The sequence below is a fragment of the Apis mellifera genome, linkage group LG12, assembly GCF_003254395.2.
Source record: "Apis mellifera strain DH4 linkage group LG12, Amel_HAv3.1, whole genome shotgun sequence".
NCBI lineage: Eukaryota > Metazoa > Arthropoda > Insecta > Hymenoptera > Apidae > Apis > Apis mellifera.
The window spans coordinates 7,761,556-7,789,151 of NC_037649.1; the positions used below are offsets into that span (position 1 = coordinate 7,761,556).

Sequence of the window (27,596 nt, forward strand, 5' to 3'; positions counted from 1 at the left end):
ATTATATTATCTCATTTTTAATATCTCTAATATAAAAGAATTCTGTGTTTAATTATGAGAATTTAATTTATAATAAAATTATATAATAACTTATATTAAAATTATATATTTTAAATAAATATACAACATGTTTAATGATACTATTATAATAATGAATACTATATTAAGAAAGATTAATTAAAATTTGAAAAATCTGTTTTGAGCTTAATAGATGGTGTAGAGATTTTTATTTGTGGTTTTACAAGATCTACTGGTCTAGGATGTTTTTGTGCTTGTTGATGAGTAGATCTAACTGCATTTTCTAATTTAGTTTTTAATTCTGTAGATTGTGACATTAACATTTTAAATTCCTGAAATAAAAAATTTTATTTAAATAGTTATAATTTATATATATATATATATATATATATATATATATATATATATATATATTTAATTTCAAGATATATTATAATATACATATATTATAATATAATTTAGATACCTGAGGATATTTTGGTCCTATTTTATTAAGCCATTGAAAACTTTGTTGATGAAGACTTAATTGATATTTGGAAGCATGTTGTAGTTGATCTCCTTCCAACAAATAATTAATTAGGATTGGCACAAGTAAAGTCAACATCTGTATGCCTAAATATAAAAATATTTATTATAAAATATTTATTTATAAAAATAAAATATTAGAAATAACAAACTTACAAGAATTAATCATATATTTATATCTAATACATTTAGATAAATAAAATATTATGATATAAAAAATTTTATGATATAAAATATGATGGAAATATATTACATTGCATAATTATATTGTTTTTTTACACACCTTGTAAAAGATCTCCTGAATAGCATGTAACATATTTTTTATCAGCTTTTTTAATATCATACTAATATTAATATACTATTATATATTGAATTTACAATAAATGAAATCAAAATAATACAAACAAATATACATACGATGTGAAAGATCAGCAAGTCCTATAAGAGCTTCAACTGTATTAACACATTCTAAGGTGAAAGACAATCCCACATCAGTTGTGACTTGTTTACTTTTATCACTATATAAATATTCTACTAATCTTGGAGCTAATGCATGAATATAAGGAGTACTTATTATACGTTCTGGATGTAAAAATATTGTTCTCAATGTTTGAACGCATTTTAATTTAACCTATAATATTTCAAGAAATAAGAATATATGTATATTAAATTATTAATGATATAATACATAAAATATTTTTAAAATAATAACCATTATATTTTCTGATTGAAAAGCGTGTCTAAAATGATTTATACATGGAAACTGTAAGTTCGGTGCACTCACAACTTCAGGCGATGCATGAAGAACAAATACTGCAATTCCTAACATCATTGCCACTTCATCCATTTTTGTTTCATCATTTCCTATGAATGTATTTTTAAAAATTATTAATTAAAAAAATATCTTATCATGAAAATAAATCTTATACAATTGTAACTTCCAATACCAGTTTTAGCGAGGTCGATAATTTTAGCAAGAGCGCTTTGTAAAAGACTTGTCCATTGTTCCTTACTTTTATGATCTTTTGCATATTTATTTGTAATAAGATTTTTTATACAATGCAAAGCTGCATGAACTGGTGTATCTGATGTTGTTTTATTGCATTCATTGTCAGTACGCACTGCAGTTTCTCTAATTACTCCAGTTGATAAATACAATAATGTTGGTAAAATTGCTATTGCTCCTAATGTTTAAAAATATGTATTAAAAATAAATATTTAAAATTAAATATCTTATTTAAAATTAAATATTTACCTTGAGGAGAACAAAGAGTAGGAAGAGATTCCATTATATTAAGTGTAGCAGCTATAAGTTTCCCACTTTCTTCAGATGGCATATATCCCTTTTGAGATAAAATTGCTGTAGTTCCACCAGGATTAGGATTTAATGCTGGTATTTGTCGAACCAAAAGACACAAACACACTTCTAAAATAGCGAATACTAATGATTTTCCAGGAATAAGTTCACCATTTTCTTCTCCTTCCCCTAATAAATCTACATCTTCAGTTTCATTGCTTTCTTCATGTACTGGTGCAATTTCTATTACAAAATAATATATATTAATAATAATTCATAATATGCCAATTTATATAAAAAAGAATATTATTTCTTTTTACCTTTCAATTTAGATTTCTTTTTTTCTATTAAATCTTCATGTGCTGCTTTCATTATTTGTTTTAAAACTTCCATTACTATCATTTGAATCATAAAACTTTCTCTTGTTAGAAGCATTCTATAGTAAAATATCATAAATTGTTAATTATAATATAACATTTGTGTATATTTATATTTATATAATTAAAAAAAATACCTGTGAAGAACATTACATAATTCAATCGGTAATGAACGATCTGTAATTAAAACTTTACGAGCCCATGTAGAATCTAATAAAGTATATAATGCATTTAAACACGTTTCTATATTTTGAGTAGATTCTGAAATACGAGGACTGCACAAAGCTTCCATACATATACCTAAAATTTTTAATAAATATTAATAAATATTGAATAAATAAAAATGATATATAATATACATTCTACTATATATTATATATTTTTATATTATTATTATTATTTAATATAATAAAAAACAATAATATAAAAAAATAAAGATTTTTAAAAAATAATTACCAAATAATAAATGAAAACGTTCAACATTCGTATTAGTATTAGTAGAAACATCATTATTATTATTATTGTTATTGTTATTGTTATTGTTATTGTTATTAGTTGCATTTGATATTTTCACTTCATTTTTTGTTTCTTCCAATTCAAATCCTTTTGCATTGAGCCAAAGTGTTGCAGCATGTAAGATTGGGGCCCATGATTCAGCATAATGAGGTCGAGCAGATTCCATTGTATCTGTTGTATAAAAAGCTCCACCATCATGTGGTAATTGACTAGAAAATTCTAATAAAATATTGATTTATTATTATAAAAGTATTACATAAAAACATATAATTTAAAAAATTACGTATAATATAAAAACTCATTTCATACCTGAAGGTAATGAAAGTAATGCATGATCTTTTAGAGCAGCTAGCCAATATTGACTTAAACTTAATAATTCTGGTTGCACTAAGCTTAATAAACTTTCAGTTTGAAATTCAAATTTTCCAAAATCTTCAGAATTATCATCATCAATTTGATTCAGATTTTGATTGAATGTATTTTTACTATTCAATGCAGAACCATCTTTTATCATAGCGACTACATATACCTAATAAAAAAAAAAAAAAAGAAATAAGTAGAAATTATTAAAAGAAAAATTTTATCTCTTACCTCTGCCCATGCTTTTAAAATTGCTAATCTTTCAAGTGTTAATAAACTTTCATTATAAAGTTGTGGTCGTGTGTGTCCCTCTCTTAATTTTTCTAAAGAAGATACAAGTAATTGATGTACTCTACGAAGATCATTAAGATCTCTAGCAACACCGCTTCCAATCCAAGCACTACATGCTTCACATGCTGCAGCTGTAACATGTGATGCTGTTTCTGCTGAAAATGCAGGTCTCAATGCAGCTCCAACCTATAATAATTAAATAATAAATAATAATATATATTTATATCATTTATAAAATATATTTAAAATTTCTATATTTAATTACTTGTGCTTGGAATTGTTCAAGTAATAAGTGCCCAGGAAATTCTGGTTCAGGAACTTTAGCAAATTTATCTATGATTTCTTGTAATGTTTTCAATCCTTCAAGCCGAAGAGGATCACAATCACTTGTTGCTGCCATAAATGCCATTCTTACTAAATCAGAAAGATGTAATACTAGAAAATCACCTGTAATTAACAAAATCTTAATATATGATATTTGAAAATATTAAAAATAAAGAATCATTTAAAGAATCGTACTTCTGCCTTTAGATATTTGCATTTCTTTAGCTAAGGCAAGATCAAAATGTGCGTGCTTATTATTTATACAAGCAGCAACAATTTTCCTAACACATTGTGCTGCAAAAACTCTAGTTGGCCATCGTGGCGTAATAGTCGGCCGTTGTTTGGTAGATTCATCAGCATGGAATTCAGCTTGATCATCATCTCCTTCCACATCAGCATTATCAATATCTGTAGCACTATCTTCAACATCAATAGTATTTCCTTCTTCGTTATTACATGTATCTATTAATATATTTTATTAATATTATTTAATTTTGCATTGACAAACTTTATTAATATAAGTATTATAATATGTATCATACCTGATGCTATTGTAAGAACATCCTTACATAAAGATAACCATTGAGATAAATGATCTGCTGCTAAAATTTGCAGCATACTAGTTAACGTGTCATGGATATCTTTAATTAATTTGCTATCAGTTTCTGTATCTAACATACTAAATAAAACGCCCGGAAGACCAGTTTCTGTTATAACAAGACCTTCTACTATATTAGTATCTCGACTTTCATTAGCTAATGTCATTGCATGTTCACATACTTCTTTTGCTTCTCGCTGAGCTAATTGTCGAAGACAAGATATTGCAGCTTTACGTAAAAGTAGATGATTACTTGATAAAGTTCGCTATAAAATAATTTATAAAAAATTATAATAATTTATAATTTTAAAAAATAAAAAAGTTTGCATCACTTATATAACATATGTGAAAGAGAAATAATATAAATCTTACACATAATGTAGGAACGAGAGAAGATAAATTAACATGTCTTGGCGCAAATAAATGTAATTGTTGAAGACATCCTGTAGCTTCTGCTTGTACAAGAGGATCTTGATGGTCTTGCATAATTGCACAAGCACATAGAAACGATGAACGTGCCATACAAATTGTTGTTGTATTTCCTAAAAATATATATAATATATATATATAATAAATAAATACATATATAAATTTTTAAATTTTCACAAAGATCATGAAAATTAACAATATGAAAATTAACAATATCATTAAAATTAACAATACAATAAAAACCTTGTAATTCTGGACCTATTGTTGTAATAAGAGCTGACAATACTTTTCCTATACATTGATGTACATCAATATAAGAATGAGGAACATTAAGAAGAAGAGTTAAAGCTAAAGATAATGTAGGTTCAACATAGCCTCGAAACATTGGTCCACCAGAATCAGCTATAAGTGCAAGAGCATGCAATGCCCATACCTGAATGAATATAAATCATATTTAATTAATGCATGACATTAAAAAACTATAAATATATATAATTATAATTATAAATATATATATTTCAATACTTACTTGTACTACAGGAGATGAATTATCTTGGGCAAGTGCAAGTAAAATACTGACACTTGTATTCAGATGTTGACTAGATCCCATTCCACCCACATATTTATGAAGACATCCTAATGCTAAAGAATGACCAGTTCTACTAGCAACATCACGAGCTGATTTTAAACGATCAAAACTTGTTTGTGCTAATTCTGCCGTAAATTTAGGATCAGAAATAACTTGAGCCATTCTTCCAACAGCTTCTCCTGCTGCCCATCTTAATATAGAATTGCTGCTTACCAAAGCACTCTATAATATAGAATAAAATTAAATATTTATATAAATAAAATTAAATTATATTTTAATTATATTTTATAATAAATTTAAGAAAATAAAAATATTATAATATTAATATAAGAAAATTATATTACAATAATGAGATTAGTAGCAGATTTCTTAACATCTTCTTGACCAAAACCAGTTTTTGCTTCATTAAGACCTTTTAATCCACTTAATACAGCCGTAAAAACATTCATTTGTATAGCTTCTTGTCTACCAGATTTTGTATGTTTTATACATTCACTGAAATGATCTAACATTTGTAATCTATGTTTATTTGCTACACGTGGAAAGATTTGACCAAATAAGGATACAGATAAATCAATGACTGCAACTCCCAAAGGCAAAGGTCCAGGTATTATATCATCCTAAAAAAAAAAACAAATTACAATCATTAAGATTTATTTTTATTATGTATTCTTAGTAAAAAAAAATAAAATGTTTACTTGTGGTACAGGTCTATAAAGACAACATGGATTATGTTCCAAAGCTCCAGATCCTGCAGCACTATTTGGTTGTAGCTGGAACATAAGTACAAATATAAATAAATATATATTGATTAAATTTCATTATTTTTTTATTATAAACAATATGACTATAATACAAAATAAATAAACAAATGTAACATATTTATATTGATAAAAATTGTATAAAAATAATCATTATTATATTTTATAACAAATTAAAATTAATATTTTGATTAACTTTTTAATGTTTAAAAAAATAAATAAAACTAAAACATGAATCAATGATCATGATTAAAAGAAGAAAAAGAAAATTGTGCAGATGAACAGCAGATAACGAAAGGCTTCATAGGACATTACTCACATGTTCCAAATCTGCCCTTCTGTTTGGTTCCATCTGGACATGAGTGGAAATTTGAATGTTAATTTTAATTAATATAATATGTACTCAATATCTTTACAATTTTTCTGCTTTTTGTTAATATATTTTTATATTAATGAATATTAATAGTGATAAATGAGAAATATTTTAAAAAACATATATAAAGTATTATATTACATTTGTAATATATTAAATTACATAAAAATACATAGAATCATAAAATAATAATTTAAAATATATACCTGATCTTCTATTGTACGATGATCAGTTTCTTGTAACCATGTACCAAGAATTACAGAATCATTAGCATGACAAACAGCACGTAATAATGAAGTTGTAGTATTTCCGGGATTTTCAGTTAATGTAAACTCTGATACCAACATTCTTAAAAGATGTGTATAAGAACCTGTTTAATTTGTAATATATATAATATACATTTTAAATATCATTTCTAAATAATAATTTTTTAAAAAATTAATATTTTCTAATTACCTTCAAAAGTTTGAGGTGGTAATAATAATAATGTTTCGTATAAACGTAAACGAACCATGGCAGCTGGAGCTTTTAATTGTTGACCATAATTTTTTAATACAGGTGATAAACTAAAATATTTTAGAATATATAAAAATGATTTAATATTACATTAAAATACTTTAAAAATATATAAAAAGAATAACATACTTTGTTAACATTGCCAATGCAGATTCAATTGGTGTTAGAAGTCGTCTTGTAATATCATCATTTAAAAGTTCTGGACAATGTAATAAGAAACTATGCATTGCAGATAATGCACCAGCTCGACCTTCTAAAGTTACTTGCCATGTGAAAGCATCACCTCTAGCTTTTTCACTTTCCAGTTCCTTATTTGAACGAGGAAAAGAATTTCTCCATAATAATAACATTCTAGGTAATAATCCTTTTACTACTGCCGTTCCTGAATACAAAACATATAAAAAAAATATAAAATTTTAAATATTAAATATAACATTTCAAATATATTTAATATTTATTATTATATAATTAATTGATTTAAATTTATCATACCAAGAGTCATTATAGCTCCAATTAAAAGCCATCCAGCATGTGTTCTATTCAATGATAAACGACTGTTTTGACTTGCACTTCTCAAAAGTTCTTCTGCAGTATTAAAAATAATCTAAAATAAAATAAATAATTTTTATTTGATAAAATTTTTCGCTTATTTTATAAAATTACATAAAGAAATATCATTTAAGAATAATTACTTTTCCTTTTGTATGCGGAACGCCAAGTGGTGATAAACGAACACTACCGAGAACAGCAGCTAATGCACTGCTATATCCAGCTATTGCTTCTGGTGAACTACGCATATTTTCAATTCCATCAACACATCGATCAATCAGAGGTGTTATTTGACTTGGAACTGCTACACAAATGCAACGTAGACACCAAGAAGCTGCAAGTCTAGCTGCTTGGCATGGATGAACCAAAACGGCCATAATTGTATCAATCAAATCTAAGAAAACATTCAAATTAATACAATCATTTATTGAAAATTATTGAAATTAAAATTAAATAAATATAGATAAAATATATGTAAATAAATACATACTTAAAGATTGATCAGACAATAAATTACAAGCTGTTGTACCTAAACCCAAGATCAAGTTTCCCATTTCTTGTAATGCACATACTAATAAATGTTGACTAAATAGTGTCTCTTGATTACAATCTTTTGCATTTTCTGGACTAAAATCTAACAATTCAAATATAAAAAAATAAAAAATAAATATATATATTTTATTAAATAATTATTTAATAAGAATTTTAAACAATGAAATTTACCAATAGAATTCATTTGTTTCAAAATAATATGTGCTATTTCTTTACATGCAGCAGCTTGAGCTCCTTCACCCAATAATTTTCCTACAGTACCATGTAATATAAAGTTAACACATTTTCTAGAATAAACAGCATCAACATGTGAACTTGCTGCTTTTGGATTTGTTACAAGATCAAGTACATGTGCAATTAATGTACCAACATTACGTTCAAGCCATGATCCTCCTAACATTTGAACAAATACAACATATGCCTAGTAAAATAACAAATAATAGATTAAATTATTTTATAAAAAAAACATGTTATTTTTTATATTTTTTCTTACATGTGTGACTCCAACTCGAACTTCTCTATTTACACTAGAATTTCCTTTTATTATCTCTCCAGTTCCTTTTAAAAAGCCTACTCCACCTCTTAAAAATCCAGACATTAAAATATTCAATACTTCATCAAGTGAGATTTGTTTATTATTTTTATTTTGGGTAACTAAACATTGATATAACAATTAATATAATTCTTGATAATGTATAAACAGTTAAATATTCTTATTCAAAATACCTGAAGGATTCTTTCCTTTTGGAGTTGGTAGTTGTGTCATTGCTACTAATGTGCCAAGTAATTTTGCAATAGCACATCTTACTTCATAATTTGAACCTTCAAATGCTCGAAAACAGAGTGTAGCAACACTTTCTATTTCAGTTGTATACAAAAATGATGCATGATTTAACATTTCTAATAAACACTACAAATATTATATTAAATATATTTTAACCAATATTTTTATAAACTAATAGAAAATGAACAATAAAATACCTTTGCAGCAGCACATCTTACAGCCATTACTCTATCTGTAAGATAATGTTTAGAAACTTTATATATTTCTTTATGTACATTTGTAATTGCAGATCCCATGCCAGCACAAACCTAATAATTCAAGTTTTTTAAATATAAATGAGAAATTTCAAATAATTTTAACATCTGTATAACATTAAATATTACCTTCTCTAAAGTATACATAATTTCTATTCGTGTCTGTGATTCTGCAGAACGTAAAGATTTTATTAAAATCTGTACAGTTTCTTCATATGATCTACCCATCATTCTTCCTAATTTTTCATACATACATCCCACACAACATATAGCAGCTCTAATAATCATAAATTTAAAAAATTACATAATATATAAAGATTTTAAAATAATAAATGCATTTTAAAATTAAAAATTTTAAAATTTACTTACAACTTTGTCGGAAGAAAACTTGGTGAATCATCTTTATTTCTGAGAATATCATTACATTTATTAACAGTATCAAAAAGTAAAAATGTATCACCAACACTAAATAAAGTTGCAAGACATCTTGCAATAAGTCTTCTTGTAGGAGGTCCAGGAGATCCTTGCATATGTTTGGTTAATTGTTCCACTAATTTTTGTTGACATCCTTTAATATCACTCTAAAAATGATATATCATTATAGAAAAAAAATTTTATAATGAAAATATATTACATATTTATTTTAGATTATAATATAGAACAAATATTATAATAATTATTTAAATTAATAATACCTTTTGTGCAGCTATTAAAACTTTATCCAAGAAACGTAACCATTCAAATATAAAAATTGGTCTCTTGGCCTCTGGGATTTGATTAAGGGCATCCTCATTGAGAGTCAAACTATGACTCAACTCCATCATCATTTCAATAGAATAAATTTTAATATTTCTTATTTTTTTTCTATAAATATTTAATTATACATTGTTAATAATTTGTTAATTTTATTTGTAATTATAAAATTATATATATATATATATTAAAAAATCATAAGAAATTAATTTTATAAAATATTTTTTTATTATTTATTTAATAAAGAAAGAATTATTTATTAAATTATAAAAAAATAATAAAATTTAATGAAAATATAAATACCAGAAAGTCTATATTTTATTAATAAACAAAAAGTATCATAATTTTCTAATTATTTTATATATTATTTTATATATTCTTGAATTGAAACGTCAAACTATTAATATTCGTATTTATTTATGTTTTATATTAAAAAATAAGATAAAATAGGAAATCATTTTATAAATAACATGTATTTTGATATTTAATACGTGTTAACACTATAAACTACTACAATACGGAACAATTAATCCACGTAATTGACAAATCTTAACTTGATTTAGGTTAAGGTAGATCGGTAATCATCTGATTCAGAAACATTGACAAAGAATTATTAAGATTACCTACTCATTTTAATATCACTGTATTTATACAAGTATTTATATTCGAATTTAATTACTTAAATAAACTAATTTAATGTTAATTAATACTAATACTAATAAATTTTTTTGTTTTTTTTTTTGCCAGAATAAAAAATATCGAATCATTTTAAAATATTGATCTTAAAAATATCTTAAAAATATTTATTATATAAATCTAAACTAAGTAGTGATAATAATATATAATTTTTAAATACAGTTTATACAATAATAAATTATATATAAATGTCTTATAAAAAAATTTTATTTTTTGAAATAAAAAAAATTTCATGTACCATATCATTTTGACTTATATTCTCTTAATACAAAATTTCTGACAATAAGTTTAAAAAATCGAAATTTATATAAAATATGTAGATAAAATATAATAGATATATAATATATATAAAACTTGATTTTCCATACAAAAACATAAAATAGATTTTGATAATGCTAAATTAAACAGTGATCAAAAAATTTCTGAGATCAACGCCATCTCGTGTTTGAATACTCAAAGTTTTGACTTGTTATTAGTATAGTAGAATGTATAAAGAGGTATTACTTTCTAACGAATTTATTAGTTTAATTATTTAAACAATAAGAATATTATAAATAAAATTTAAACATAAATATAATAAATGGCAATGTTTCATATATATAATCATATTTAGAAATAAATTCTTATGAAAATATGAAAATTCTCATGAAAAATTAATAAAAAATTTATTACTCATCAATGAAGTCAATTCGATATAACATATCCTTAACAAATAATTAATTGAAATAATTTCATATTAAAATTGATAGGAAAAACTTCTTTAAAGTTTTATCTTCAAGATACAAACCTAAAAGTTTATAAATTTTGATTAGAAAACAAATAATTAATAAATTTTCAATATGGCATCCTTGATGTATTACATAACACGATGCGTTATTGTTAATAAATAATTAATGAAAAAAAATATCGTATTAAAATTGATATGAGAAATTTGTTTGAACTTCTAACTTCAAAATGTGAATTTAAAAGTTTATAAATTTTCATTAGAAAACGAATAATTAATAAATTTTCAATATGGCATCCTTGATCTATTACATAACACGATGCATTATTATTAATAAATAATTAATAGAGAAGAATATCGTATTAAAATTGATATGAGAAACTTGTTTGAAGTTTTAACTTCAAAATGCGAGCTTAAAAGTTTATAAATTTTGATTAAAAAACGAATAATTAATAAATTTTCAATATGGTGTCTTTGAAATGGTGCGAGACATTCTTTGTCCTTCTCGCGTAATGTTGCTTTCCTTGTCTATGACTTCGAATACCTCTTTGCATATTCTGCTATTCTAATAACAAGTTAGAGCTTTGGATTTCTAAACGCGAGATGGCGCTGATCCTTAAAATTTTTATCATTATCTAATTTATCGACGAAATGTATTTCTTTAAAAGTCTATAGAATCAAAATAAATCAATTTTATGATTATTATTATTGTTATTATCATAAATTATAAAAATAGGTAAATAAATTTCAATAGATTTCAGTAATCTTTGAAAATTGGCTTTTATATGATTTTCTGAAAGCAAAAGTTTTCAAAAATCTTTTATTATTATAATTATAATTGAAAATATATACTATCATTAATATATATATCTCAATTAAGTTAATCGCAATTCATATGAAAAATAAAAATTTATGAATAATATGATATCATATAATAGCTATTATAAATCTTAATCAACATAAATCTTAATATATATGCATATAATTTATGTACATGAATATTTCCATATTAATAAATTTTTTACAAAAAGTACAATTTTGAAACTTCCACTATCGTAAATATTTACATGAATATAATTTAAATTTGTACAATCTTTTTAATAAATAAAAAAAACTTTACGTGCAATTTTATTTAAATATTATAATAATTTACTATACTATAACTCTAAATGTTATATTGTAATATTAAATTACTTAATTAATATTTACAAAAAATATTTTTCTTAGAAAAATGTTTTTAAATGTTTTTTTACTTAAAATATAATTCTTAGAAATATGAAATATGGAAATGTCTACATTCCATATCTTGAGTAACCAAGAAGCTTACTTTTCATATTCGAAATATTATTCATTATTATAAATAATACCGCTGTGCATTTTAAACAAATTTTTTTCAAAAATCCATTCTAAAATTAAAATATTAAAGATTTTTAAATATGCATTATACGTTATACATTTATACTTACTAATTGAAAAAATATACAAAATATTTAATATATATTATTATATACTAATTTTTTAATTTATAAAATATGAATTTAATATTTCAATAAAAACAATTTCATTCATATCACTTATAAATAAGCATGTTTAACCATTTAAGAAAAAAAAAAAAAGATATTTTTCATATTCTTATAAAACGAATCAAATATTATTAATAATAATATATTGGTATCTTTATTGTACATATAATGAAAGAAATCATGGACGTCTTTGGAGTCGAATGGGGGTTAGTGATCAGGAGACAGTATAAAACAGAGTGAACCACAAGATTCGTGTTCACTAATAACATAGAGAGAACATATATAGTGACAAGTAGTATAGTGTCTTCATCCACAGAGCAAAAGTTGTGAAATTTTAAAACGTGTCAAAATTAGATGTTATATCACCTATTTATCGAAATTTTATTTATATCAAAGTGTAAAAAGTATCATAAGTAATATTGTGATATATATTTATTATTATATATACATTTATTATTATTAGTTATAAATTTTTTAAGAAATTTTACTCGCTGGAATGTTTTGTTGATCCTCTTGTAAATCCTCTCAAAAATTTTTCAGGTAAGATTTTCTTTTGTATTATGTAGTTTTAAAGTTATTTTTTTCTTTATTTTCAGAAATAATGTTAATCTCATAAGACATTAATACATAATTAAATATATTTTGTGTTATCTTAAATACATTATCACGATATCTAAAAATTTAAATAAACGAATCAAAATAACAAAAATAATAAATAAGTAATATTAATATTAAATTAAATACTAATTAAGTATGCTTTGTTTAATTTTTAAATAATTTTTTTTTTCTAATTTTATAGAGATTCAAAATATATTTTGTAAAGAATTAAAGTTGCATTTAAATTTGATATAAAATATTATACAAAATATTATTTTAATAGAGTTTATTAAAATTAAAATTAAAATCTATTATTAACACTATTAAATAATTGAGAATCATAATAATTTAAAATAATATCATTCCAAACATTTTCTATTAATTAGATTTACTATAATTTTTCAGTTCACTATATATATTTTCAGAATATAAATTTTTTCGGCCAATTAATAGCTGTAATTCTGTTAAGAAGTGGATATACGAGTCACGTACAATTTTGCATATGTATGCTCTTTGTTTCTTTTTGTGCATCGATATTGATGCAAAACGTGTTTCGAAAGATGATAAACTTGTTTTACTTAGATTATTTAAGTTATTACACTTTTAAAACCTATCATTTCTTTTTCGTTTGAAATTTTATTATTAAAAAAAGGAATAAAACCAATGAATTCTAATTGTATATTATTGTAAATTAAAAATTTTAAGAAATGTAAAAATCTGTACAATTACACTTATGACACTTAAGATTACAATAAATTATTTATTAATAATGTATTACTAGTATTATTATTAGTAATGTATTAATATATTATAATTATTAATATCTATATAATTGATCAAAAGGATAATAAATATATTTGATTATTCAGCTTAATTATTTATCGAGTACTTTATTTATACAGATTCAAAATAATTTTCAAATTTCATTCATATCTAAAGATATAAAATAATATTTTCAAATATACATGTATTATTAATTGATCGGGTTAATAAATATTAAAAAAAAATATAAATAGATATTTTTTTCCGGAAAAGTAAATAAAAATATGTAAGATTTTAAAAATTTATCATAATGTATAATTTCAATGAAAATTAAATTGAATTATAGAAATAAATCGTATAGAAAAATTTTAAATTGTATCGTTCTGAGCTGGTTTCTAACATAACTGTCGCTTAACCAAGCGTTAAAGTCACTAAATGAATTGGATCAGGATTTTAAAAGCAAAATATAAATGTAAGTTTAATTATGTAAATAATTTGTAAATTACAATAAACATTGAATAATTTTGAAAAACTACTATTAAATAAATAGATAAAATATTATATTTTAATATAATATATATATAAGTTTCTTTTTTTAAAAAAGTTATTTTATTTTGATTTTGAAAAATCAAACAAATTTTTATTATGAATAAGAAAAAATGGAATATATATAAAAATAAATAAGTTTTAAAAATACATTATATAATATATCTTTATTTTATATAATTAATTTTAAATAACTTTAAATAACTTATATCTTTTTTATATCATTTATTTATCAACAAACATGTATGTTTAATCATCAAAATATTATCGTTTAAAAGAATTTACTAGAAAAAAAATTTATGATTCAGAATCAAATCTCAATATTCATTACATATTACATAAAAACGTTTATACATATTATATATTAGAATTAGAATTATAAAATGAAAAAAAAATGATGAAAGAGATAAAAAGCTTAAAATTTAAATTATATTCAATGACCTTTCAATTAATCCTATCGTATTTAAAGGAAAGATGCGAAACTTTATTGTGATATAATAGCATAAAATTTATCAAATTTTTAAAAGAAAAAAAGAAGAATAGAAAATAAGAAAACATAAGAAAATAAATAAACATTGAATAAACCAATTCTTTCTAATCAAAGATGTTTAAATCAAACATTTTATTTAAACATATTAGAAAAAAACTATATTAGATATCGATTAATTTCTAATTATTGATAATAATTTTATGATATGTCATATGGTAGATCCATTGTAAAACACTCGTTATTTTTTTCAATTAGCATTATTGCTGCAATACCACTCAATTAACATTGCAAATTCTCGATATACATCGATGACAAAGATACATTAGTGCTATGTAAATGTAATCTTTGAATCATAACAGTATTAATAAAAGACGTTGTTAAGTATATAATAAAACTATTAATAATACAATTTCAGAAAGATGTCAGAAATTTTAAGTGAAAGAAGTTATATATTTGGTCATAACTAACACACAATGGAAATGCAAATAATTTAAGTAAACTTTATGAAGTACCGTTTCAAATTTAAAGTAGGTATTTTTTTCTTAAAAATGAAATCTTAACTATCGTCTTTCGCGTATTATGTTAGTCTATAGGCTAATAAATTATTTATATATTTAAACATCTTTTTTCAAACTTCCTGAATTTTTAAAAATATAAATCTATTTAAAAAATATATATATATGTATATATAAATTTTTACACCATATAATGTTCTTCAATCTTTTTTAGATCCATCTCAATATCTCGAAAATGTTTTTTATATAATACTAGTTCAAAAAAAAGAAAAAAATAAATATATTCTTAGAAAGTAATATAATATAAATACTTCAGATAAGAAAAGGTGAAAACTATTTTTAATTTAACTTTCCTCGATAAATATAAATTTTGTTTTATTAAAATTTTGTATATTTTTAAATATTATATCAGTATTAAGATAACGAAAATAATTATTTTCTCGGTAACAAAAAAAAAAAATTGCCATAAAAATATTTTTACTGTTTCAGAATAAAATCAAGGTAACGAAAAAAGAAAAGTAAAGAGATAAGTGCGTGGAAACTGGGTTACAATCATGAAATTCGCCAATCCGTTGCAACGATTCAAAAGTAAGTAAATATTGTGAATGTAATAACTCAATACATTGAATATAAGACATATTTTATATACATATATTATCTAACAAATTAATGTAGTTTTAATTACATTGTAATTACATTTTTTGCGTGATGTTTTTCTCATTTTTTTTTTTTATTATTAATGACGTATTAATTTAACATAAACGATTATTCTCGTAACACTATTTGCATTAATTACGTAAAAAAAAATAATAATGATTTAATATATATATTTTTTAAAGATTAATTATGATAATCTGAATATAATTGCAATTGTGTCAGAATAAGCTTATATGTGTATTATTAAATATATAATGGTGCAAGAGCGAAAGATTGACTTTTACGAAAGTATAAAGAAACTCTATTACGTGAGTATCACGTAATCAAAACCTTGAAAGAAAGAAGAAATCTGATTAACGAGACGATGAAAACTAATACGAACAAGATCGAAAGAAGATGATTGTCCCGTTATAACTTTCTTTTATCTGTAATTGTGTTTAATCAAGTAATAGACACTAATAGAGTCAAGTATTTCTATCAAATAAATGGGTCCAAGGAATTCCCTGTTAGACATATTGCGAGATTTGCGTATAATGACACGCGTCTCGGTAGAATGTCGCATTAACATATTTTTGACATAAATTATGCCGATGCGGCAACCGTTTAAAAAGCTTTGAAATCGAACAGCAAATCTGTTTGTGATTCCATAAATAATTTATTGCAAAATTTATAACTATTTTATCTTAATGTTCGGATGAATATTTTATTGAATAAATACAAAATAAATACAGAATAATATTTTATCAAGTAATAAATTATTATTACATTTTGTTTTTTTTTTTTGTTGGGATTTACATGTGATTAAAATGATAATTATTATAATTATTGTTATAATAAAGATTGATAATGACTTATTAAAAGAAAAAAATTTAAATTTTACTAAACGCGCATTTGTCACGAATTTAATTACTGTTTCAATTATTTTTCATTCTATTGTTCGTTGAACCAAAAAAAAAAAAGAAATAATAGTAAATAACATCTGTATACCGATGTAATTACCAATTCAACAGTTAATAATAATAATATGAATATATTCTTTTCATTTCTTGTTTTACCAATAAAACATTGGTAAACCTTATTTAAACATATATACGTTATATATCTCTTTATATCGAAAAGAGAACATGAATGATATCATGTCAAGATAATATGCTAATTTCATACGAAACATAAAAACAGTTATATTACTACGAAAAAAAATTCAATAATAAATATAAATCAATGATAAATTATCTGTAATATAACGATAACCGAAAATATTTAATTTACATTTCTGTTTGAAAAAGTATATCAATGAGACATTTATTATAATGAATAATATGCATATGAAATATCAAGACGGAAAAAATCATTAATCATTTCAAATCAAATCTTTGATATGTATGAAAATATATTATAATTTTTTTAAAAAAACATATGAATTGATTTAAATAATAAAACAGATAAGAAATCTTTGAACGAATAATTAAAAAAGAATATAAATATTTTAATTTTTTTAAATAATACCGTACATTACATAACAATAATATTACATTAAAAAAAATTTAAAATAGATATACTTTTAATAAAAACTTATATGAAAGTGTATACTTTTCTTAAATAAAATAATTTAATTATTTATTAATTTTTTTCAATTTTAAAGTAAATATAATAATTATAAAATTTTTGAATAAAAGTGTATAGCTCATTATATAAAATATTATACCATATAGAAAATAATTTATTAAATTCAATTAAATTAGAATTTGAAATTGTGCGATTTTTTTAATCTAATTAAAAAAGTGACGAGGAATTTTTAAAAAAATATCTTTTATTTGGTCCATATATATCTGATTTTACAATCTTCGATCCAATGCGTTTCTTATACATTTTAATGAATGTAAATCTACAAACCGGTTTTTCCACTGTTTTTATAAGAATCAACTTTTAAAAAAAATTATAATTTTTTTCAAAGTTTTTAGAAGTGTTTTATATTTATAGCCATTTGATCGCTCTCAACGCGAAATAATTTTGGGGCTTTTCCAAACTTTTAAATGATACTAAATATTATTACATTATAAATATCTAATATTTTTTTAATATATTTTAAATAATGATAAAAGTTAAAACGACATTGAAAATATGTTCATTTTTTTTTTAAAAATTACCACATTTAAAATGTATCGAATTTATAAATTATCAATTAATATGTTTTCTATTATTTTTATAATATATGAAAATGATAGACGATATGCGTAATGATTTATAACTTAATGATAATTCTTAATTTATTTCTCTTTAATTCTTTCAATTAAATTTTATAATGATTAACATGTTTGAAAAGATAAATGAATATCTATTTATGACATTATAAGTGACAAGTAAAAAAGACATTATAATATCAATTGCACTATTATATTAATTCATTTATTTTCAAATGTAATATTATACATATTTTAAGTAATAAACAATCATTAATTATAACATTCATAACTTCTATATATACATATTTATACAATAAATTATATATATATATATATATATATATTTCATATTAATTGAAAAAATAATAAAGTATATGAATAACAATAACTTGTTCAAATATCCTTTATTCCTTTGTGTATTCCTTTGTGTTATTATAATAGATAAATATTATAAATAATCAAAAAAATTATTAGAGAAATTACAAATTTTTGATACTGATTTATTAAATATCCAATAAACTTATATAAATTTTAACCAAATAAAAAATATCTTTTCATAATTAACATATATGATATTTGGAAAATTATCATTTTGAAACGATATTATACATTGTTGTATTGAAACGATATTATATGTATAATGTTATTAATTTATTATACAATTATTTATGAAATTAAACACGTAATTGAATATTTATTCGATTGAATAATATATTTCTTTTTAATATGTCGAAAAATTCGAGAATTCAAGATGAATATCAAATTATAATGAATGATTGTAAAAGAAATCATAAGAATTTTTCTTTTATATCGAATAATTCGTTTTTACATAAATCTTTTTTCTTATGACTATTTAAATTAAATTTAAGTCAAGGTAAGCAAGATAGTATGAATCATATATGGTGTAACGTAGGGCATGATTGACGTTCATTAATAACATTTTTGTCTTGATGTTTCAAATATATATATATATATATATATATATATATATATATATATATATATATATATATATATATATATATATATATATGTTCCACGAATGATTCGCTTTGGCCCAAATACATATTCCACAAATGTCCTTCTGTAATGAAGAGTTTCTTGAAAATGATGCACTTATGATCAAATTGAATATACAAAATATCCCATTTGAATCTTTGACCGCAATTAACTAATAACTTATGTATATTTCACGTTATTGGAAAAAAAAAAATTACTTTCAAGGTAAATATCGTGTGATGATTATTAATTTTTCTTTAAGTAAATATTTTTCCTATAAGAGATTTTAAAAATAAAATAATCTTTATTTTGAAATAAATAATCTTTATCTAATAAAATAATTTTTAAATAAAATTTTTAATGCATCAATCATTGCAACTTCTATATATATATATAGAATAAAATATCGTAAGAAAAATTTATAAAATAATACTTTATTTATACTAATTTTTTATTAAAATTATATGATTTCACTTACAAAAATCAAAACTCGTCTATTTTAGAGAAGATTTGTAATAACTGCAAGATATGCACATATATAGATTAAAATTTTATATAAGACATATTTTTTATATTGCTATAAAACAATTATGCGTAGTTAAGAACTTGTTTTTATTAGATAAGATTATAATGTCATGAAATAAGTTCATAATAAATCAAGGATTTTTAACATTAATAATATTATTTTGAGAAAATAAGTGCACATCAATATAAAGAGTTGAAAACGATAAAATTACATCTAATATAAAAATAATAATCATATAACTTTTTTGAACTTCTCTGAATAACAGAATTATCCATAATTTTATGCAAATTAGAATAAAATGTAATTTTTACGATATGCATAACATAATAAGTTGAATGCATAAAAGCATATCTTTAGTAGTAATTTTTCAAGTAAATATTCGGATCCATATGCATAATTTTAAATCAGTTTGTCACTTTATTTTAATTTCTTTTAACTTGTAACCATATTGTTTATGCAAATTCGTATCGCTCAGATTTGTAAAAATAAAAGAAAAATTATAATTTTTTATTTCTCTTTTTATAATCTTTGGATCTAAACAGATATTTCAGTTATTTTTATTTATATTATAATTTATTTTTTATCGGTTCATCTTTTCATCTTTTATATTTTTTCTTTCAAAATCTAATTTATTTAAAACGATATAATGAAATATAAAATGATATGATGAAATCAATTAATATAGATAAATTAATTTTATCGATAAGCTGATATTTTTATTATTTAATATATAAATTGCAGTCAAAATATTTATAAATATAAATTATATATTTTAAAAAATTTTCTGTTTATTAATATAAAACAGATAGTTAAGTAATCGAATAAATACCAATAATATTTATTTAAAATTTCCATCGTTTATCTACTACAATAATACATATTTAATATTTATAAGCATTTATTTATCTTTATGCATTATATTTTTATCTTTATGAATCATATTTTAAATAAATCAGTCTTTCGTTCTTTATTAATTCAATGTTTTTCATTTAATCTTAATCAAAATATGTTTTCGAAATAAAATATTAAAAAAAAATAATAAACAAATGATTAAATCAATATAAAAAAAAAATAGTAATAAAATATAAAAAAATCTTAAAAATTAAAAAATATTATTAATTATTTTTTCTTTTCTATTATAGAATGCATAATATTATTTTCATTGGGTATAAGTTGCAGTATTTTATCTTATTTAATATATATAATAAAACCATCACAATTAATATTGGAATATGTAAGTATTTTATAATTACATTATAAAAAAAATGTTAAATATTTATATACATATTTTACAAATGTATACATATTTTAATACATGATTATTAAACTTTAACACTAATTGTGAAAATATGCTTTTAGAATCTGGAAATGAGACCAGATTCATTGGCTTTTGAATTATGGAAAAAACCTCCAATTCAGATTTACATAAAAGTATACATATTTAATATAACAAACATGGAAGAATTCCTCAAAGGCGGAGTAAAATTAAAAGTTGAAGAAATTGGACCTTACGTCTATCAGTAAACAATATATAATTAATAATTTCATAAATCAAATAATTATTTTATTTACGATATTAATTGTATACTTCTTTCTTAGAGAAATAGTAGAAAACCATAATATTACTTGGCATGAAAATATGATTTCATACATTCCAAAAAGAACAATAATATATGTTCCAGAAATGTCGATTAATGATCCAAAAAAAGATATAATTCATGTTCCAAATATACCTATGTTGGTAAGTATAATACAAATATCTAATTTATAAATCAATCAATAATGATTTGTTATTTATTAATCAATAGAATTAATATATCCGTTATAAGTAAAAATTTCAATCATTCCAATCATTCAATTATGATTTGTTAATAATCCCTAATAAAAAAAATTATAAAAATATATATTACATGTCTCATTAAATGCAAAATTAATTACGAATATAATTAAACAGTTAAAATTAATTAATTAATATTCAATAAAAATAGTTTAATTATAATATATAGAAATAAATTTATAGTATATATATTTATATATAATATATTTATAATATAATTAAATAGTATAAATCATAATAATTATTTGTTTTTTTTAAATATTTTATTTAACAATTTTTTAATATGATCTGTTGACATAACAAATAAAATATGTAATAAAATATATGTATATTGATAATTAATAATTTTATATTGCTTTTCTAAAATTTTCTATGTATAATAACTTATTTCCAATCTTCATTCATATCTATAACAAATTCATATCTAAAAACAACAGTACATAATGAATACGTAATATATTCTGATGTAATACATTATTTTGACTAGGATATCGACTCTAATCTCATTATAAATTTAAAAAATACATGATATCAATAATATATATAGAATTTTCGAAATTTATTAATACATACATAAAAATAATTATTCTTTTTTTATATTATTTTTTTTATTATTATTAATTGTAATTTTAAACATTATTCAATATACGAATCAAATCTGTACAAGATCATTTCTCAAACAGCATAAGAAATTAATAATTATTAATAAAAAAAAAATAGTTATATGTTTTTACGTTTTTTGTCTTTCGTAATTATGCCCTTATATTTAATAACACTCAGGGACTTTCTTCATCGTTGCACGACGCTGGATTTTTTGTTAACTATCCTTGGACGAGTTTGGTAAATATATTGGATAGTAAACCGATATTAAAACTGAATGTTCATGATTATCTTTGGGGCTATGAAGACAAATTGATTCGTTTTGCTAGTGGAGTTATGCCAAATTTTATAGACTTCATTAAATTCGGATTACTCGACAGAGTGAGTAATTTAATAAATATAGTATATAATAGTATAATAATAATAAATAATAATAAAGCAATTTAAATAAATAAATAATTAATTTACTGTTTTAATAGAATTTATTTATCTTAAGTACATCCAAAATATTTGAAACTATATTGATATCAATATTGAAATATTTGACAAAATTTGAAAAAATAATTAAATATAAAAGATATCATGAAGTCTTCAAAATTAAGAAATCAAAGTTTTTAATTTATTACATTAAAATTTCTATTATATAATAAGTCTGAATTAATAGTACAAGATTAATATTCATGATTACAATTATCGAAAATATAATCAAATTAAAAAAAAAATATTGATAATTAACATAATTCTCATTAATTTAACATGCTTTTTTTTATGTGGCACTATATCATATTATTATCTAAAATTTAAAAAACTTATTTTATGATATTTTTTATGTACTTTTAACTTTTCTTAACGTATTATATACAAGTTAAAAAAATATTTTAATAATGAATTAATGTAAATGAATTGATAATATATTTGTTATATAAAAAATTGATATATATCACATACCAGTTAATATGTTAATCATGTTTCAATATATTCAATGATTAATTATTATTTTCAAGAAACTTGTATCATTAAATTGACGTAAATAAGCTAAATGCATAGTAATTATATTGCGCATAAGTTTAATTATTGGTTATAAATTCAAATATGCATTGGTTGAATCAAAACAATCTACTTTGTCTGCGCATGAATAAATCAAATTATTTTAAGTTTTTATAATATTAAACTAGAGTATATCAGAGTATAAATTGCTTTCGAATAATGCATTCATATGTATAACATTATACATATGTATAACATATTATAAGAAAAACAAAATATTACATATGCATTAATATACGAGGAAAACGCGATATTATGGTTAAATATTTTTACTATTTCAAATTAGCAATCATTTTCGCAATTGGTTCTACTTATTGATCCTTTCACTATTCACGCATACATGCATTTCAGAGTTCACGAGGTTAAAGTCAACAACTTTTTATCATAAAAAAAACGGTAATAGTCGTTCCTAGACTTGAAGAGTTGCAACTATGAATTAATTTGAGCAAATTATTCTTTACCGGAAATTTCATCAACTTTCATGATTACTTAATTTATATAACAAGAGTTTTGTTTTTTAAATTTTCAATTATCAAAAATGTCGACATAATATGTGTATCTAATCAACAAGTAATTAATATTTTAAGTTTGTATTGTATTATGCAAGATTTATTCCTAAAGACTATTGTATCTGAGAAGCGGAAAAATAATTAATACATGGGAGCAGTATCTCATTAAAAGCATAATGACATACTATAACAAGTTCAATGCACTTGCAATCATTAATATACAATTAATTTAAAATATCTTTTATTAACTTCGGAATATTTTTTCTGAATAATATTCAATAAATTATGGTTTTATTTTTCTTATTGTTATGAACCATATAATACACATCAGAAAGCTATAAATAAATTATAATCGGATATAATTTATTTGAAATGATAAATGCATTTCCGTTTATTTAACGTTAATTTTATCATATTTGAATATTTTGTTATCGCTTTGTAATATTCAAACTATCAAGACTCGATAAATATCATTTTTTTATGAAAAAGTGTTTAATCTATCTAATTAAAAAAAAAAATTATTAACAATCTTTAGATGTATGATGAAGGGGAAAATGTAATATTGATGAATATTGGAAAAAATAAAAATATGACCGAGGAGGAAGGACGTTATTTGAGTATACAATCGTACAATGGTAGTCCAGGAATGTCACAGTGGGGTTATCGAGAAGAAGATGGAAACGAAACTTATCCAGAGTATGAAATTTAAATAAAATGAAAAATATAATATAAAAATGATAATTGAAATAATACAAATTGTTACAAATTATTCATATTATTGTTACAGAAATACAATTTGCAATCGCATTAAAGGAACTACTGAAGGGGAATTATTTCCATCTTATCTAGACAAACATGCTGTATTCAGAATATTCCGAAAAGCATTCTGCAAAGCTATACCAATTGTTTTCAAAAAGGAAGTGATAATGGATAACGGTTTGAATGGTTATCTTTACAGCATGTCGGATGATTTTTTGGATACTTCTGAAGAGAATCCGAATAATGCGTGTTATTGCCAGAAAAAGAAACAATGTTTGAAGAAAGGACTGTCCGACATAACACCATGTTATTATAGTAAGAATCTTCTGTTAATTGAGAAATATAGTATCTAATTTATCTTCGATTCAAATTTATAGCTTTATTACTAAAAATTTAAAAAAAAAAAAAGACTGACTTACCGTATCGTCTTGATTTATTCGATGATGTGAACTCTTACACGAGTTGAATTATGAATATTATGATGACAAAGCTTCTATTCTGCAAGAATAACCATTGTAATATTAAATATCAAAGTTTGAACATGAAGAATAGAGTGCAAAATGTTAGCTGTTGTTTAAATTTAATTTGACATTTCATAAAATGATTTTAAATTAATTCATCTTTTGAATATTAATTAAAAATATATCATTCTTTAATTGGAACTAATAATCAACATTTTCTTCTTATTATTTCTTTTTTCTTAGATTAAAATTTTTATATCAATAATAGAGAGAGAAAAAGAAAGAATGTATTAAATGTATCATTTTCAAATAATATAAAAAAATGTGAATATTATTTTAGAAATACCTGCAGCGATGTCATTGCCGCATTTTCTTCACGCTGATTCTAGTATATACGATAATGTGGAAGGTCTTAATCCGGATTCTAAAAAACATACTTCGCAAATTATAATACAACCGGTAAATAGGTATATTAATAATAAATAAAGATATATTAGAATTCCAATTATTTTAACATATAAAACAAAATTTTAATTAACCAATTAAATGAATTTCTATCGATTGAATTTATTTATTTATCGATATTATTTATTTATAAACTACATTATTTAAACAAGAAAGTATATGCAATAGAAAAAAATTGAAAATTTTATTATCTACTTATATTATTCTGATGAATTTAAATGAATGAGATTTTATTTTATCTTATTACATTTGTGAGAAATTACTGTATTCTTTATACATATAAAACAAAATTAATTTCTCTTAAATAATTTTTATCTGGAGCATATTTTCTATAACAAAGAATTGCTTGATATTTTACAAATAAAGACATGATATGTGAAACAATAATATATTCGAAAGTTATATCCAATGATTATCTAACCCATTAAAAATTAACAAGTTAACTTGAATTATCTTTAATATCAAAGTTAAAAATAATTGAATTTGATTATCAAATACCAATGATTAATAAAATCGTATTTTTTTCTTTTTTTTTCCACAGACGATCGGTATTCCAATGAAAATTAATTCGAAAATACAGATTAATCTCGTTATGCAACATACAATTTACAATTCCAAAATCAGGCCTTTTAATGATATGACGATACCATTATTCTGGAGTGACTTGGTAAATATTTTCCTATATTATATATATTTTTCAATATATAATATAATATAGAAAACAAAATATATTCAATTCTATTCAATTGTTATTAAAGATATAAACATATCATTAAAATCATTCATAATTCATGTATAAAATTTCTTTTATAATTTAAATTTCTTCTTAATATACTTTTAATCATCATACCATATCTCTAATCTTCGAAATATAATACGATTTATAGATTAAAATTTATCTATTCCTATAGATTTAAATTTATTTATTTTATTAAAAATTTATATTAATTTTCATTATCTGAAGATATTAAATTTTAAGAAATAATATGCTAATATCATTAGCTGTATTCCCTTTTTAAAAATATATGTATATTAAAAACTATAATCATATCAAATCCATATTTTTATAAATTTATTTTCAGGTAATGGATTCGTTACCGAATGATTTAACATTCATTTTAAAATTAATACTTCAAATATGCCCAATGGTAGAAACAGTGATAATTTGGTTACTGGCTATCGCAGGAACGACGATGTTTGTATTATCGTTATTAGCTATATTGTGGACTATTAATCAACAACAAGAACCACTTCCGTCGGAAAGGAGAGAAAGTTGCGATTTACGAATCCCATTAAATTACAATCAGTACACAACAATACGTATTTTGCCGAATATCAAAAAGATAAAATCCAAGTCAGATTTATTTAGCTAACCAGTTATTATAGAAAAATTTTAGAAATTCATACACTTACAATAATAATAAAGAAGAAAAAGAAAAAAACATTTTTATCCATTATTAGGTAATAGATATAGCAATCAATTTTTTTCTTTTTGAAAAAAAATGAATCGATGTGCTACCTACTATTTTAATTGACTCAGAATACAGAAAAAAGTATTCTACGTTACGATATACATTCAGGGTTTTGTGCTAAAAATATTATGGATCGATATTATTCTATCGAAATATTATTGTTATTTAATTTTTTTTTGTTCTTCTTTAATATATTATAAAATAACTTGAAATTTCATTACATATAATTGAATGTATATTATACAATAATGAATAATATCACAATGACATATCGATAATATCATCATATCTTATATTAATTTTTATATATATACAAATGTTATTATGATATTATTTATTCTAATAATTTATACATATATTTT

At 21.6% G+C, this 27,596-nt stretch overlaps 2 protein-coding genes across 10 annotated transcripts; one reads left to right on the top strand and one right to left on the bottom strand.

Annotated features, from left to right (window-relative positions):
• Positions 1-103: 103 nt before the first annotated feature.
• LOC412157 (HEAT repeat-containing protein 5B) lies at positions 104-25,339 on the bottom strand. 5 transcript variants are annotated; one of them, XM_026444220.1, is made up of 35 exons: positions 25,256-25,339; positions 9,809-9,977; positions 9,483-9,694; positions 9,243-9,390; positions 9,057-9,167; positions 8,802-8,985; positions 8,569-8,729; positions 8,247-8,496; positions 8,014-8,157; positions 7,667-7,917; positions 7,467-7,578; positions 7,104-7,356; positions 6,915-7,024; positions 6,665-6,828; positions 6,405-6,437; positions 6,023-6,097; positions 5,669-5,944; positions 5,265-5,546; positions 4,979-5,168; positions 4,679-4,848; positions 4,251-4,572; positions 3,904-4,170; positions 3,650-3,831; positions 3,325-3,570; positions 3,043-3,262; positions 2,674-2,952; positions 2,355-2,517; positions 2,161-2,276; positions 1,799-2,083; positions 1,491-1,727; positions 1,256-1,407; positions 961-1,174; positions 827-841; positions 485-630; positions 174-350 (listed from the first exon to the last, which is right to left on the bottom strand). In XM_026444220.1, exons 2-35 carry the CDS (start codon positions 9,938-9,940, stop codon positions 174-176), a joined length of 6,279 nt encoding a protein of 2,092 aa, XP_026300005.1. In that variant the 5' UTR covers positions 9,941-9,977; positions 25,256-25,339. The 5 variants fall into 5 exon arrangements, with proteins under 5 accessions (XP_026300006.1, XP_026300008.1, XP_026300005.1 ...); XM_026444219.1 differs by lacking the exon at positions 25,256-25,339 and adding an exon at positions 10,170-10,229; XM_026444221.1 differs by lacking the exon at positions 25,256-25,339 and having other exon boundaries at positions 104-350; positions 9,809-9,940.
• On the top strand, positions 13,061-27,518 carry LOC412630 (scavenger receptor class B member 1). Of its 5 annotated transcripts, XM_006565162.3 has the most exons (13): positions 13,062-13,349; positions 15,620-15,731; positions 15,934-16,045; positions 16,209-16,307; positions 21,227-21,318; positions 21,444-21,604; positions 21,684-21,825; positions 22,702-22,902; positions 24,613-24,773; positions 24,865-25,151; positions 25,638-25,756; positions 26,304-26,429; positions 26,845-27,135. In XM_006565162.3, the coding sequence occupies exons 4-13, from the start codon at positions 16,274-16,276 to the stop codon at positions 27,133-27,135; spliced, it is 1,614 nt and encodes a 537-aa protein (XP_006565225.1). In that variant the 5' UTR covers positions 13,062-13,349; positions 15,620-15,731; positions 15,934-16,045; positions 16,209-16,273. The 5 variants fall into 5 exon arrangements, with proteins under 5 accessions (XP_016771066.1, XP_006565225.1, XP_006565224.1 ...); XM_006565161.3 differs by lacking the exon at positions 15,934-16,045; XM_396085.7 differs by lacking the exons at positions 15,620-15,731; positions 15,934-16,045.
• Positions 27,519-27,596: the final 78 nt, after the last annotated feature.

Coding starts and splice junctions, on each gene's coding strand:
- LOC412157 (XM_026444221.1), bottom strand. CDS start 9,940: ATGATGATGGAGTTGAGTCATAGTTTGACTCTCAATGAGGATGCCCTT. Junction 9,168..9,242: donor TTATGTATACTTTAGAGAAG/GTAATATTTAAT, acceptor TTGAATTATTAG/GTTTGTGCTGGCATGGGATC. Junction 7,025..7,103: donor GCATTGGCAATGTTAACAAA/GTATGTTATTCT, acceptor AAAATATTTTAG/TTTATCACCTGTATTAAAAA.
- LOC412630 (XM_006565162.3), top strand. CDS start 16,274: ATGAAATTCGCCAATCCGTTGCAACGATTCAAAA. Junction 21,605..21,683: donor ATTGGACCTTACGTCTATCA/GTAAACAATATA, acceptor CTTCTTTCTTAG/AGAAATAGTAGAAAACCATA. Junction 22,903..24,612: donor AATTCGGATTACTCGACAGA/GTGAGTAATTTA, acceptor AACAATCTTTAG/ATGTATGATGAAGGGGAAAA.